General features: G+C 32.4%; 1 protein-coding gene across 4 annotated transcripts in view; it reads right to left on the bottom strand.

Moving 5' to 3' along the window:
• The window catches only part of USP12 (ubiquitin specific peptidase 12), a 115,255-nt gene that overhangs the window by 17,555 nt on the left and 80,881 nt on the right, over positions 1–16,819 (bottom strand). For 3 of the 4 annotated variants that reach the window (XM_031960759.1, XM_012545210.2, XM_012545208.2), the window contains exons 3-4: positions 11,886–12,099; positions 8,905–9,134 (exon numbers count right to left, since the gene is read on the bottom strand). In XM_031960759.1, coding sequence (XP_031816619.1) covers positions 8,905–9,134; positions 11,886–12,099 — 444 coding nt within the window. The remainder of the gene's footprint in view (positions 1–8,904; positions 9,135–11,885; positions 12,100–16,819) is intronic. The other variant, XM_023499587.2, reaches the window with a different exon arrangement.

Below are 16,819 nucleotides of genomic sequence, written 5' to 3'. Positions count from 1 at the left end.
CAAATTACCATATAGAGCATCTAAATCCAATATTCTCATACTTTACAGATGATAAAGTAGAGATTTGGTCATATGAATAGACAGCACCAGTCAGGATTCAAAACCAGGCCCTCTTCCAAACCTGCTGTTTTCTCTGTTCCCCTGGTAATTTGTCATCAACTATCTTGCCAATGAGAGCAGAAAAATGCCTTGGAGTGATTCTAATCCTTTCATTTCAGTCAGTCAGTCAAGCATTTATCAATGCTTACTATGGTAACTATAGATGCTAAGTGCAAGAGATAGGGAAAAAAAAAGGCAAAACCATGGTTTCTGCTCAAGGGGTTCACATTCTAATGGGAGAGAAGATATGTAAACAACTCTACATAAAAGCAATTAAATCATTTATTCCAGTATTCTTGGAATGTGTGCATAATTTATTTGCCTCTCTCTACTCAACATTTCTATAATTTTCTGGACCAAAGAGACCTTCCCTGAATAACCATATTTCTATATCAGTCTTCTCTTCCTACTAAAATCTAATCCAAAGGAAGAAGCAGCAAGTCCCTCCTCATATGAGATTTTCAATCACTAGGTGGATGACTACTCATTGCTCATGTTGAGAAGTTACTTTTACAGATTAAAAACTAGATCTATTATCTGAGATTCCTTCTCATTTAAATTCTATAAACAACTTTCAATTTCAAGTACTAGATTTTAAGAAGGGCACTAACAAGTTGGAATGTACCCAGAGGAGTGACCCAGATGGTGTGAGGATTAGAAACAATGACAAAAATGGCTCAAATGAAAGAACAAGGTATGATGAAGTTGGAGAAAAAAGAAAAGGAGGAGTATTATAGTTATTCTGAAGTATTTGAAAAACTGTTACATGTAACGGGGATGAGATCTATTCTACTCCATAACTGCTTCTGTTGCAAAGAGACAGATTTTGGCTTGATACAGTGGGGAGGAAAACAACAACTAACTTTCCAAATTACAATTTTAATGTAAGTGACATGGACCCTAAAGTTAATTAAGTTTACTTTCATACAACATTTGCAAATGGAAAATAGATATACGTTGAAGAAGAAATTCTTGGTTAGATAAGGGTTAGATTAGATGACTGGTCATTTTTTGACCTACGCAAGACTATAGGTGATCCTGGAAAATGTCATAAGGTATTTGAATTTGATCTTGAAGAATGTGTAAAATTTCAAGAAAATAAAGATTTTGTGAGGTGGCTAACAAAGAATGGAAAAGCATTTCAGGTACAGAAAATAGGATAAACAAAGACATGTGACATTTTTTGGAAAATATTTAGTATAGGTTGACTGGATTTAAGAGTACAAAAGGGAAAAGAATGATTTGAAAATAGAGTTGGTTTAGAACTTCATTGGGGAGGTTTGTGAGAATAAGGCTAAGAAATTATGTCAGTAGGCAATAGAGATTCATTGAAATTTTTTGAGCAGCCTTTCATAATTTATTTTAAAATGTCTAATTTTAAAATTCTAGTTGGCTAACTATCTTCTGTTAGTTTTTTGGTTTGTTTTTTTTTTTTAATGATTAGGGATTGTTCTTTTAATTAAGAACAGAAATCACTATTAGATAGACAGTTCACTTAGCAATCAAAAAAAAATCTTCATATTTCCTAATTTCAAATACAACACAGTATCCACTATATTACAGAGATAAAACCCTCAGGGTGAATATCCTCAATGTTCTCAGTAAAGACAGAAATGAAGTGAACTTCTGGTAAAGAAGAGAATACAACAAAGAGATAAGGACAAAGGTTGTACAAATCATGATGGAAATTCAATCTTAGAAGAATAAGGACTGCTATGTCATAATGAAGGCATTGAAAAGTGTTTCTTATTGTTTGCTATAAATGTTTATTAATTTACTGATATGGTGTCAAAAAGGTCACTGGAGCTTGGAAATTTTTATTACAGAAATAGATGCTGGAATATAGTATACCTGCATATAAGGAAATTCTTCTACTAATGCAGACTGTTACTTTCTTTGCAATTCAAATACTTTATGCGCTAATTATGACATCCTATTTTGGACTTTCACTGTATACATAAATCAGCAAAATGAGTAAGTAAAATGTTTGTTGAATTCTCAGGAGAAATTGTGGCATTATAAGTTCTTTTACTGTGGCCTTTTCTGCTTCTCAGACAATATAGAATAATGGAAGAGGGAAGATAATTGTTTTTTTCCCCTAAAGTCAACACATTTTAAAAAATGTATTTTATGAAAAATCTTATACAGCCTGAACTATACTGTCTGCATATATAGGATGCATGTATGAAAACACAAACACACACACACACACACACACACACACAAGCTTTAATACCCTAAAATTGCACAGTTTTGTGACATCCTGTATCGGTATAATATACGCTGTTAAAAAAAAAAATTATTTCCATCCCTCATTCCTGTTTCTTTACACAATTTACCTCACCAGAATCCCACAGCCATAGTAATTTACATGGCTATATGCAACTAGCTAGTAGACAGTATACCAAATCTGGAATCAGAAAGATCTGACTTTGCATCTTGCCTCAGATGCTTAATATTATGAGTCTGGGAAATCATAAAATGACGAAAATAAGTTTGCATGTTTGCTATAATTGGCAAATGAGATTATGTATGTAAAGTTCTTTCCAAACTTTAACAACAGCTACATCAATACACAGAGTGCTGGGACAAGAATCGGGAAGACTCATCTTCCCGAGTTCAAATTCAGCCTCAGACACTGTGATGCTGGGCAAGTCCCTATTTACCTCAGGTTCCTCATCTATAAAATGAACTGGAAAAGACATGGCAAAGCAAGGTTTTGTCAAGAAAATCTCAAATGGGATCACAAAGAGGTGGGCACAACTGAAATATAAAAAGGTGGAACAGTAGAGAGTGCTGAGTCTAAAGGGAAAAAGCCTTGAGTTTAAATCCTGCCTCAGATACTTACTAGCTCTTTGATCCTGGACAAGTCACTTTGCCTTTTTGTGCCTCAGTATCTTCATCTGTAAAATAAGGGAACTGAACTCATTAATTTCTATAGTATCTTCCAGCTCTCTATGATTCTATGATCTTTTCAAATGAATTATTACAAAGCCTGGTATTACAAAGCCTGGAGTTCCAAAATGATGTCTGGCAGTGATGACCACACAACTTTTCAGCACCACCCCCTAATTTTTTCTTGTTACTGCTGATATACAATCACATATGAGTTACACAGAAATCCTTTCCTAATCACCTGATTTCCTCTCAATAGCAAGGGCAAGGAAGCATGACATGGTGATAAAAGCATGAACCTGGAGTCTGAAACAACCCAGTTCCAGCCTTGTCACTTACTACCTGTATGACCTTGAGCAGGAAACTTAATTGTTCTGTTCCAATTGACCTTTTCAATCTCTCTACCCTACCCTTTCCTCAGCTGGTGGCCATGCTTCTTTACTAATAAAATAAAGGCCATTTTTCTTGAGCTTATCATTTCCCCTTTATATAAAAACCACTGTATTCTTAAGAACTCTTTTGCTCTAATCTCAAAGGATAAAGTGCTTTATTTTCTTTGTGGAAGTTAGATCATCATTTTATACCCTCAATCTTATCTCCAAAAGCTTCTTTAAAAGCAAAAGCATAAGATAGCCTTATCTTCAAAAGCTTCTTTAATTGACCATTCCCTCTCTCATGACTTTCTTGATGTTTCTTGAACAAAAACACTTCATATGTAACTCTGGACTTTTTTATTGGCTGCACCTTATGCCTGGAATTCTCATGTTCTTGATTCCCTAGTTTCCTTGAAGTATCAGTTAAATTCCCACTTTTTCAAGAAGCCATACACAGTCCTCCTCAACTTTAGTGCTTTCTCTCTGAAATTATCTACAATTTATCTGGTACAGATCTTGTGTGTGGATATGTGATCTCTTTCATTAGATTGTGAGTTCCCTGAAAGCAAGGGCTATTGTTTGCCTTTCTTGAACACCTAGTGCTTAGCACAGTACTTAATACACAAAAGGTGCCTAATAAATACTTGCTGACTTCTATCTATCTGATACAGGATAACCCAAAACTCTTAGTGTAGTTTTAAGCTACCAAAGCTTATATATATTCATATATACATCCTATATATACAGACAGCATACACTATCACTCTTTTTTTGTCTAAATTCAACTCAACTTTTTTTCTTTCATTCATTTGATTCAGAATGGGGTCCTCCTGAGTATGAATTGTCCAAGGCTTTGTTCTATTCTCTTTTTTATATTCTCCCTCTTTATGATAATCATTCCAATAGTTTGTTTCAATTATCACTTCCAATATGTAAATCTGTTTTCCCTTTTCTTCATAGACAGTCAGTTCCCAATCCTTGTCTAGTCTATCATTTCTTGTATCTCTTCTTTCATTCCATTCAATCCTTACTTACCTCCCTAGTTTAGGCCCTCTTTCCTAGACTGTTATAACTTAGTTGATCTCCTGACTCAAATCTCTCTCTAATTGATCAAGTTGTCAAAATCATCTTCCTAAGTCACAGTTCTGAGTATGTCTCTCTCCTCTTCAAAAACCATCAGGGGAATGACTATTTATTCTACTATGAAGGATAAAATTAACTTCCTAAACGAACATTAAAATCTTTTTTTAATCTGTTGTAATCTGTTTCCAACTTTTTTAAAAGCTCTCTTTCATTAATTACATATTTAGAACTAGAAAGTAATTTGGTCTAATGCCCTCAATTACACAGGCTTGGAACCAAAGCCAGGTATATTGAATTAATTTTCCAAGGTTACATAAACAGTAACAGTATTGGATTTGAACCCAGCTCATCTGATTAATGGGAAGGCTTCTCTCCCATAGAAGATTTTTGCAAATTACATAAGTTGAGAAAGAGTATATAGTATGACAAGTGTCTGTCTTGCATGGTATTAAATCATATGCTGAAATGAAATATTTTAGAAAGATTTTTGAAAAAGGTTTAAAAAAAGTAAACTGATTAACCACAATATCCTATGGTTTTTCTATGTACCTACTACATCCACCAATCAATGAATTTCATTTAATTCAGTAAATTATAAAATTCACCTAACTAGAAAATCTCATTCTTCAATTATACAGGGTACCTGAGATGTTATTCTGACTACACAAATTAAAAATTGCCTTAACATACAGTTTATGTCACTGGTGTGAAGTCTGTTTCTAATCATCTAAGTTTGAGTCTTGTTTCTTCATAGACATACTTCCCAGAAATTTAATTAAACTGACACCAGATCAAAAAGGAAATAGTTCTTGAGAATTGGGACTGTCATTTAATATCTGTATCTCCAAAGCTTTGCATACTGTCTGTACTTAATTTAGGTCTGCTGAATTAAAAGGGTAAAATATGATCTGCACAAGTACTCCATATTTGTTCTAGAATAAAATAAAGGCAGAGAAAAAGGGCTTATTAAAAGCATTGGGTTTTTTAATGGCTTTTTCAATGTTATATATAAAGCAAATAACATTCCTTAATCACTACTCAGGTAACCAGAATGTTTTCAAGGATTTTGGTCAAAGGTAGGAAGATCTTAACTTAAAAAGAAAGAAGCTTCAGAAATCATTCTGAAAGACTTTATCTGTTTTAATTAGAGCTATCCAAGACCCAAAATTATTACAAAACATGTCTTTTCAGAACACAAAAGTCTTTTCACTACAGGGCTGGATGTTTTTTTTTTTTTTTAAATTAATACTTTAAATAAACAGTCAGAATTTATAATAAAAAAGCTTTAAAAAGTAACAAGAGTTTTTAAAAATAGACATTTGTAAAATCCCATTTTAAAAAATATTTTCATCTACAGAAAGGAAGATATATTCCAAAATCTTCATAAGGTAACATCCTCTTCATATCTTTTTAGAAAATTTCTGGAAGTTATCTCATCTAATTTTTTTCTACCAACTATGGGTATGAAATTTTGTTAATTAGAAAATTCAACTAATTAGAAAATCCCATTCCCCAATCCAACAGGGTAAATGACATTCTATTATGACTATATGCTCTTTATAAGAGCCTTGACATGCATATTGTCATTATGTTACTGATATTTGTTACTTTTCTCTATGTTTGTGTCATTTCATCATCAATAATATCACCAAATAAATTGATGTGATGTCATCTTTTAGCCTTCATGGGCCAAAACAGGTTGCCCAAATGCTGTGGTGTTAACTATATTGAAATTATGGTATACCTTTCTACCTGATTATATTTTTAAATTTTATATTCAAATAACTTATAAAATATTAAAGAACATTATATTTAAATAATTTCAAATAACATTAAAAGATATAGATTCTCAACTCTTTCTGCAGAAGCATAAATTATGTCTCTATTGTTCACATAGCTTCTCTCAAAGAATAACAGAATTGTGAAATTATCAGAAACTTCAGAAGCAGAATGCCCCAAATGAGGTCATGAAAAGTCAGACACGATTGAAAATGACATTTTCCTTTAATTAGATAGAAGGAAGCTGGGTATAATGGACAAGAAACTGTAATTATGGGCAGAAAACTTGGGGCCAAGTAAACTTATTGATCGATTTAGCTTTAAAATTAAATAGAGCTTCAGATTTACTAACATTTTTGGCTCCTTCCTCTAAATAATCAGCTATCTAGAAATTTGCCTATAATTCACAATGGCTCAGACAAGCATAAAGTCTACCAGGACTGTTGTGAATGTGATCTCAGGGCTTCCAGATTTCAGGACCAGCCTTTTATCCACATTGCCAAGTAATTGCCTCTGTTTTCTCAAAGCTTAATTTATAAGAACTTAAGATATTATGAAACCAATCTACAACTTGACTGCCTCAGCAGTTTCAGCTGCAAGACAGAGTTTTTATGCAGATTTATTGATGATGTTTTGATATAGTGGACTGTACTTTTCATAGTGAGGTTCTTCCATCTTATAATTTATCAACAATGAAGCAGAACTGATTTTTTTTTTATCTTTACTATGGAGTAAATATCATCTATATCTATCTATATATTCTTAGTTTTTATTTTAGTAACAAAAATTACAAATTTATAAAAGGAAAAAAAAACACTTCTTCTGAAGAACCAACTCTATAAACTACAAATTGGTATTATCTATGTTGTATTGTATTTTTATTTATTTTGTTAAACAACTTCCATTTCACCTGGTTAAATGCATAGGGAGTTTTGCTGTAGGCAGAAAGTTTTACCACCTCCAAGAAGAAAAAATACAGAGGCTAGCTAAAGGAAGATGCAGCAGGAAATCTCAAAAAACTCTTGAGTCACCCCAAGAGAGTAAGATCAACAGTAAAGGACAGAAGTCCCTTTGTTGAGGACAGGAATTGAATATCAACTATCTTACGTTTCTCAAGGAGTCTTCCCAGGCCCCAGAAGCATGAATCTAATCAGCACCAGTCTCCAGGTCCTTGCTCTTTTCCCCCAAACCTGGGGATGTTAGACTAAGATAAAAATACTATAAAACTCAACAGACTTTCTTTACTAGTTTGGAAAATAGTGTCTCATTTTCTCTGGGTCGCCATCAAAAAGCTCAATTGCACATGGGGGAGCTGATCTGATCTGCTCTAATTCCATCATTCTCCCTAACTGCTCTTAATTTTTTGAGTAGCTCCCCTCAATAAACTAGTTTGCTTTTACCATCTTGTGTGAGTTCTAAAACTTATGTTTTGGTAAGAACGCACGGCAAGTTGAGAACCTCTGAGAAGGATCAAAACAATGGTCAAAATTATTTCACATTTCCCTACTAAAATTATAAATACAAAGAAAATAAAGTTCAAATGAAATTCAACAACATAACAAATATATTTCAACTGAAAATAAAGCCCAGTGGCCAATATGGTTATGCATGAGGCTAAATTTGAGTACTTACAGTATCTCAATATTAGCATGATCTGACAATGTCAATGCCAGTATAATCTAATGACAAAAACGAACTTTGTTATTACAATGCTTTCTATGTTAGAACATGAAACATGAAATTAAACATTTGGGTGGAAATTAAAAGTGCCATTAAATCAATTACCTCATTCTCTTTGGAAAATACAACATGACAAGCTGGTTTTCCCAAAAACTCCAATTAAAAGCAATAACTCTAATATGGTTATACATAACTATTCAAAATTATCAATAATCCACTTTTAGGTTTAATACTACCTTTTGAATGGATAACTGATTTGAAAAGAAACCCAATGGGGTAAAAGAGTAGTTCAAACAAAGACAAAAGAGTTTAAGTAGAACAAATGCAGAAACAAAGTTTTAGCTAAAAATCAAATATAAATTAGTTTAAATTAAATACAAATCAATTGTGATGGAAAAAGTATTAAACCTAGTAATCTCACTGATGTCACCACATTGAGAAACTCTGGACTGGAAAAGCAAGCCCATACAGAACTTAAATATTATTACTTTATAAGTTATAAATATGAATATTTTAAGTGATTTTATCAATAGATGTTATTTCTACAATTTGTTTAGTTTGTGTATTCATAAAATTGTAGACATTTTTCAAAATTCTGTGCTAACATAAACTAAAAAAAAAAATAGAAACCATTAGCTAAGGCTGCTCTACCCTTTTAAAAGATACAGATTAAAAAAAAAAAAAAAACTGGTATGCGACCACAGATATTACTGTAATTTCATACATTTTAATAACTGTTTTCTTTTTCAATGAATATCATTAGTGTGATACAGAAACTTGTAAATTATTAAAATCAATAACTGATCTGATACAATGAGTTTGTTAGCATTTAAAGTATAAAATTTATTGCAATTAGAGAATATGAAACACCTGATATTATACTAGTATTTATCTTTCAAGATGTTATAATTTTCAAGTTCATCTCTCATATTCCCTATCAACAAAATATGAACTATAATAATTTTCTAAACAAAAAGCTGAACATAAAACTTACAGTTTCACAAGTAAGACATCTGGTTTCATTAGTTAATGTTCCCTGAAAGATCTCATGAACCCAAGTTGGGTCTGGTGTGCTGTTGTTATTTTCACTGTCAATATTGCCATTAGGTAGACGGCCATTTTGCTTTTCCTGCTTTCTCTCTTCTTGCAAAATATCAGCAATTGTGTTTAGTAGGTAATTCAAAAACTCATGTGCATCTTGCTGCATGTAGTTGTCAAAAAGTTCTATAACATGAAGACAAATTAATATTAAATTATTAACAACAGGATAAAGTTTCACATAAATGTGCAATATTAAATGAAACCAAATTTAGAAAATCGATCAAAACAACAGGTTAGCCAGTAATTTGTTAAAGTTATCTATTTGTTTTGATATTAAAAAAGAATTTTTGAGTTAGAAAAAGGAAGCTTGTCTATACAAAAATATAAAGTTCAAGGAATACATCCTTGAATAATTGAGATTATTTATTTGAGCCTTTAAAAAAAAAATGTTTAAAACGTTTCTTCCTTAATTTGCTTTCTTATTCACCAAAAAAAAAAATCTTTGTTTTCATTATAGAAATTATAACTTAACTCAAACAATATACTTTAAAATTTACAGCTGTATCATGTGGTTATTTACAAATGAACAATCACTTTATCATAAAGACAATGAATCACAAAAATTGTTAGGAACAAGAAATCAATATTCAAATTCTTCTAGATGGGAAACAGATAAAGAGAAATTAACTAATTAAAAGTCCCAAGAGTAAGATCAAAGAATAAGAAATAAAAAGCTATATTTTATCAAAAAATCTTTGCTTATTTAAAGCAAGCTTGATATAATAGAAGGAACACAAAAAAGGAGACAAAAAACCTCCAAAATCTATCATTTCTTTTTTCTATCCATATTTTATCACTGCCTTCCTCACCCAGAATGCCATCTTGTCAAATCCTATCCATTCATTAAAACTCATCACCTTCTACACAGTCCTTCCTAACTATTCACAGAACTATTTAACTTTTCACAAAGTTATATCCTATCCCTCCAAATTGGATTTAGTGCTCCCCAAGGTCACAATAATTTTTATACTTCTTTGTATGTCCCCACAGCACTCAATAGTGCTATGCATATAGTAACTGCACAGATATTTGCTCATTTTTGTTCATAAGTTTTATAGATTTTGTCATACTCCTTCTTGTGCTTGTTTTCCCAGGAATTACATATAGTTTGAACTAGGACAACTAGGACCTTCTGAAATTAATATATTTATACACAAAGCTGTCTTTAGCCTGCTGTTTCTCTAGTTTGACATGACACTTTAGTCAACTGCAATGACAGTAAACATGGTGAATATAGTACGTTCTACATTTCTTCACTTCTATTATCACATGTCAAATGCGTGGATTCTAACAAAACAAATTTATATGTTTAACAGTGTACATATATATATTCCATGATAAAGAATTTTTTAAAAATACATGATTATTTTTGGAATAAACAGATTTCACTGTACTGCATAAAAAAGAGTGACAATAGGAACATTTCATTGGATTTGAAAAATACAACTGAAATCATATCAAGACAAACCAAGGTCTTCAAGCTTCTATGGGCAACATAGATATGGACTTAATGTATGCATGTGTACAAAGTAATGTGGGACACATGGCCGAGTTAAACTGTTTGCGATAACCGAAGGATTAATGATAGTGTGAAAGCACAGTATACTAATACTTTTTTTTTAGATTCCAAAATGCATTTCATATAGTTCCATTATAACTTTGTTTCCAAAAATGAGAATATGTTCCAAAAACTATTAAACACATATGGGAACATTCTGAACACAACGTCAATTTGGATTTTGGATACACATGATTTCAATAAACACTTATTAAGTGCCTATTATGTGGCTAAGGTATAGTGCGAAATGCTGATTTCTTCTGTAAGAAACAGTAAGAATGTAGAAAGGGAAGTGAGGAATAAGCATTTATATAGTACCTAGCCCAGGAATAGAGCCTTAGTCACATAAGGAGAGAAAAATCAAAACCACCACAGCATTCTATTCGTACCCACCAGGACCTGGGTCAAATTGTTGTTATTCACCAGAAATATTGAGAAAAATCAACACCTGATCTTCATTTTATTTTTGCAATATGGCCAACATGGAAATATTTTGCATGACAACACATGTGTAATGCTATGTCAAATTGCCTGCTCAACGACGAAGGAAGAGAAAACAAAAGTGAAAAAAAAATTTTTAAGCTAAATGTTTGTTTATATGTAATTGAGAAAAAATAAAAGAAAAATTAAAATTCTTTTTAAAAAGAGGAAAAAAAGTAACACAAGTCACAGGGTCCTTACACAGAGTAACTAGCTTGTTAGATTTGAACATAGTTCAAGCAGTAAAAGAAGAAAAAAGGAGGGAGGGGAAACATTTATTTATAGTTCTTTTCTAGGCAGAAATTTATGACCTTACACTGAACTTTGTCAAAATTTAAAATATTCAACTTTGAATGTTGCTTGTTAGTTTAAATACAAAGAACTGAATTAGGGATCATACTATAGGGGGAAAGTTCAATAGATTTGGGTTCAAATACTGGGTCAGCTATTTAATACCTTCATGAATATAAAATATCAATTCATCTTTTGGGCTTTGTTTAATCATCTACAAAATGGGGAGGCGGACTAATCTTTAAATTCATCTCTAAATACTATGATCCTCAACAAACATTATCTGACTTTCCCTTAAAAATATTTTTCAAAACAATATATCACATTCTAAAAGAAACATGTACACATAAATCATATCAATATGAAGCTTATAAGAGTACCCAGAATTTTCATTCTCACTAAAGGATACACAAAACTTCAAGTAACTAAGTCAAATAAAATCTGAATTAGGATATCCTGAAAACAAAGCAATTCTTACTCAAGCATGTAAACTCCGTAGGACTCGTTTATAATAGATATAAGTATATTCGAAGTAAAAGAATTACCATTTTCTTTTCGTAACCTTGTTATGAACTTCTTAGGAGGTATTACTCCAACTTTTTTCTTCTGGGTGGCTATACTGTGAAAGAGATCTGCTAAGCACGTAAGAAGATTCTCTTTCTTCCTAGGTTGACTCTTGTAAGCTAGAACTTTTTCCCGAAATGGACGGCAAAAATAAAGTGCTTGAAGAACTGAATTGCAGTAGCAGGTGTTTCCAAACTAGAACATAAAGGAAAAAGTCTCTGTTAGCTTTAACAAATTAGTTCTCCAAAAGATAGTGTCTTAGGTCTGGATTTAGAGGAAAAACAAAAGTGCTAAAATTCAGGTTTCAGCATTAAAGGGTCTTGTCTAAATTTGAAATATTGGTTTTGATGATTTTCTTAATTTCAGGTGCATAATATAGGCATTGAAAATTCAGGAGAAAAACAAACTAGTCACATTCCAAACCTTAAAAACACTTTATAGTAAATTATCTACAATAAGATTCAGAACTATTTCCTTTAATCTTTTAGCAAAATCTCCAAGTGGTTTTTTAGCCATTTGTCTAAATGTACAGTCTCTAATCAAGTTGTTGCTCACTAATTAAAAAGTTAGTATGTAGTAATGTACTTGTGTACATTATTGTACATAATGTAGTAATTACTACATTTACCTTCTTGTACAACAAATGATAAAGTTTAAAAAAAGGAGCTATGTTAAACTATATCTAAAGCTTGACATCCTCATCCAATTACTATTAAATATTTATTAATTTCCTATAACTCAAGTATTAATCCAGAATTTATAATAAATATGAATTTATTCAGGAAAACTAGAATTCAACTAATCTCAGGAAAAGGAGATCACAGGTGAATAAAGGGATCTGATTTAAGAAAATGGAATGTTAAGCATTAGAAACTATATATATATATATATATAAAAAAATTTTTTAGGAATCTTGGTAGTGATAATAAAAACATTCTTATTACACAATAAAATATGAATTTTTAAAATATTAATTTTAACATTTGACATGTTTACTGAACAAAATGTCCAAAATAGAATTTATTTCCCTCCTATCTTTCTTACCACTTCTACTCTACCCCCCTCCCTCATTCTATAAACCTTAATCCTTTTGGAACTTTCCTATGAATGTCCAGGGCACTACCATCCAAGCTCATTTCTACTTTGTTTATTTTCTGTTTAGATTTATCCAGTTCTGAGAGGGGAAAGTTGAAGTCCCTCACTAGTATGGTATTATTGTCTAGTTCCTCTTGTAACTCATTCAATTTTCTCCTTCAAAAGTTTAGATGCTAAGCCATTTGGTGTGTACATATTTAGTACTGAGATGACTTCATTGTCTATGGTACCTTTCAGTAATCCTTATTTCTTAATTAGATCTATTTTTGCTTTGTCTAAAATCATACTACCTTTTTTCTTTACTTCAGTTGTAAAGCTTCAGTTGAAGCATAATGGATTCTGTTCCGGTCCCTTAGTTTTACTGTGTGTCTCTGTGCTTCAAATGTATTTCTTGTAAAGCACATATTGTAGAATTCTGGTTTTTATTCCATTTTGCTATCTGCTTCCACTTTTATGGATGAGTCCATCCTATTCACACTACATATTTCCTTCTATGTTGTTTTTCTCCCTTGTTTATTCCTCTCGCTCTCTTATACCTCACTCTATTCCTCCTTACAAGGTTTTACTTCTGATCATTGTCTCTCCCAATATATCCTGGCTTGTCAGTTCTCTGCCCTCTTTTTATTATCTCCATCTCTTTTTACTTCCTTGTAGGATACGATAGATTTCAGTATCCAACTGAGTGTGTATATTATTTCTCTTTGAGTCATTTCTGATGATAATAAGGTTTAAGCTTTGCCTTCCACCCCATCTTCTTCCCCTCCATTAATAGCTCCTTTAAGCCTCTCTTGTGTGAGATAATTTACCCCATTCTATTCCTCATCCATCTCCCAATGCAGTCTTCTTTCTTACCCTTTATTTTGTTTTTTGGAGTATCATCCCACCAAAGTCACTTTATATCAACACCATCTGTCTATATATATTCTTTCCAGTTGCCCTTATAGTAATAAAGTTCTCAAGAGTTACAAATATCATCTTGCTATATAGAAATAAGTTTAACCTTACTGAATTTCTTAAGTTTTCTCCTCTTTTTTACCTTTTTTATGATTTCCCTGAGTCTTATATTTGGAGATCTGTTGGAATCCTAGTGTCAACTCAACTTGAAACAAGGTGAAAACTCAAGGGTGATGTCAGAATCCTGGTGTTAACTCAATAGAATTGATACAGTGCTTACTGGTTCACACCTTAGAGCAAATCCTTACAAGGTGATAAGTTGCTAATACTGATGGAAGCAATGCTTGTGTTCATACCTTTAGAGAGCTCATAAGTATCTAAGTACTCAATGGAGTTCACACGTTTGGGAGAGTTCAGAGATCAAATTTTTTATCCAACTCTGATCTATCAGTTAAGAATGTCTGAAAGTCCTCTATCATGTTAAATATCTATTTTCCCCCTGAAACATTGTATTCAGTTTTTCTGGGTAGGTGATTCTTGATTATTTGTCTTCTGCTATATCATATTCTAAGCCCTCCAATTCTTCAGTGCAGAAGCTGTCAAATCCTGTGTAAGCCTGACTTAGTTCCATGATATATGAATTGCTTCTTTTTGGCTACTTTCAGTACTTTTTCCTTGATCCGTGAGCTCTGAACTTTGGCAATGATGTTCCTGGGAGTTTTCATTTGGGGTTCTTTTTTCAGATACTAATGAGTGAATTTCTATTTTGCCCTCTGGTTCTAATATATCAGGGCAGTTTTCCTTGATGATACTGTTCAGAATGCTTTTTTTGATCATGGTTTTCAGGTAGTCCTTAATTCAGAAAATTCCTAAATTCTCTCTTTTTGATCTATTTTCTATGTTAGTGGTTTTTCTGATGAGAAATTTCACATTTTCTTTCCTTTTAAAAATTTTGTTTTATCATCTTTTTGTCTCATAAAATCATTAGCTTCCACTTAGAGTTATCCAAATTCTAATTTTTAAAGAATTATTTTCTTCAGTGAGCTTTTATACTTCCTTTTCCATTTGGCCAATTCTATTTTTTTAGGGAATTATTTTTTTCAGTGAATTTCTGTTGTATCTGTTTTCATGTTCTTGAATGTGTTATGATTCTCTGATATTACTCTCACTTCTTTGCCCGATTTTTCTTCTGTTCCTCCAATTTTTTTTTTTTTTAATTCTTTTTAATCTCTTGTAGTTCTTTTTAGGCCTGAGATCAAATTATATTTTTCTATGACACTTCACATGTACTTTGATACTGTTTTCCTCTTCTAGAGTTGTGCCTTGATCCTTCCACTTATTAAAGTAAGTTTTTGTTTGGTTTTGGGTTTTTTTTTTCCTTCATTCTTTCTGCCTATTTTGGATTTGGTGTTTTGATGGACTGACTCTAAAATGTTCCAACCTTTTGGGGGCTCAAAGGCTTGATGCTAGCTTTCACTGGGCTTCAGGATTTAAATGCTTCCTTGTACTGGAGGGCAGGTCTCTCTTCTGACCTGTGTACTGAGTTTGAGGCCTTCCTATTGGCCTCTCCTAGGTGTGGGGTTTCCCTGCTGGCCTACCCTAGGAGAGGGACCTTGCTGCTGGATTGCTATGGAAATAGGCTGGTCCTGGAAAAGGGAACTAGGTGCTAGTCTGCTCCAGAGATGGGGCCTTGCTTCTGGACTGCAGTGAAAACAGCTTCTCTGCTGGTGGCACAGGGCCCTGTTCATTGCCCCAGCTTTGTTTCAATGATCTCATAATTACCAAATTCAATGGCCTTTTCTTAATTCTCATCTTTCCTGACCTGTTACTCTTGATTGTTAATTACTTTATTTTCCTGGATACTCTCTCCTCTCTATAATTTAGAGAGAATATTCTCTTTGTGATTCTCCTTTAAATCTGTTCAATTTAGCTGGATCTTCCTCCAGATCATGCACACTAACCATAAATATATCCTCAACATTCTATCTTAGATCCTGTTTTTACTCCATTAGATATTTTTGAGTCATAGATACCTTTGCAAGAATTGTAAAGTCTATGGACCCCTTTTTAGAATTTAAAAAAAAAATGTATTTTATATACAGCATTACAAAAGCAATTAATTCTATTGAAATAGAAAAAAAATTCTCATCCAAGTTCACAAATTTTATGAAGTTTATCCAAAGACCTCTTAAAGATCCATAGATACCAAGTAAAGAACTCTGTTCTATATCACCTAGTTAACTCATTATTTCCCAGAGGTTCAATTGTTATATTTATGCAAATGATTCTCAAATCTGTATATTAACCTCTCTTCTAAATTCTAGTTTCATACCATCAAATACCTTTTGAACATCTCAAACTGGATCTCACCCATTGGCATCTCAAACTCAATTTGTCCAAAATAGAACTTAATCTCTACCCCCAAATCCTTCCTTCTTCCCAACTTCCCCATCACTGTCATGGGTAATATCATTCTCCCATAATCCACCCAGGCTTACAAGCTCTATATTATCCTATGCTTTTCTCTTAAACTCATCCCATAAATCCAATCTACTGCCAAGTTTTATTTATCTTCACAGTATCTCAAATATACACCTCTTTCTCTCCACTTACATACCTACCATCTTGGAGGCAGGTTCTTAATTACCTCATATTTGCATCAAGTCTCTCCCCAATATCCAAGATCCTCCCTCTCATCAAATACCAAAGTGATTTTCTTAAAATCCAAATCTGATCATGTAACATTCTCTACTCAATAAATCCCAGTGGTTCCAATTACATACAGGATCAAATACAAAATGCTCTATGATTTAGTTAATAACAGCCATCTTGGTGACCCTCATATTTCATTTCCATGCCTTTTCACTATCATCCAGGTTTAGAATTCTTTCCCTCCTCATATCTACCTCTTAGCCTTCCCTTCAGG

This window comes from Sarcophilus harrisii, chromosome 3 (assembly GCF_902635505.1).
Source record: "Sarcophilus harrisii chromosome 3, mSarHar1.11, whole genome shotgun sequence".
NCBI classification, from domain to species: domain Eukaryota; kingdom Metazoa; phylum Chordata; class Mammalia; order Dasyuromorphia; family Dasyuridae; genus Sarcophilus; species Sarcophilus harrisii.
Note: the sequence above shows the minus strand (reverse complement) of the source record. Positions and strands in the feature narration are given on the sequence as shown.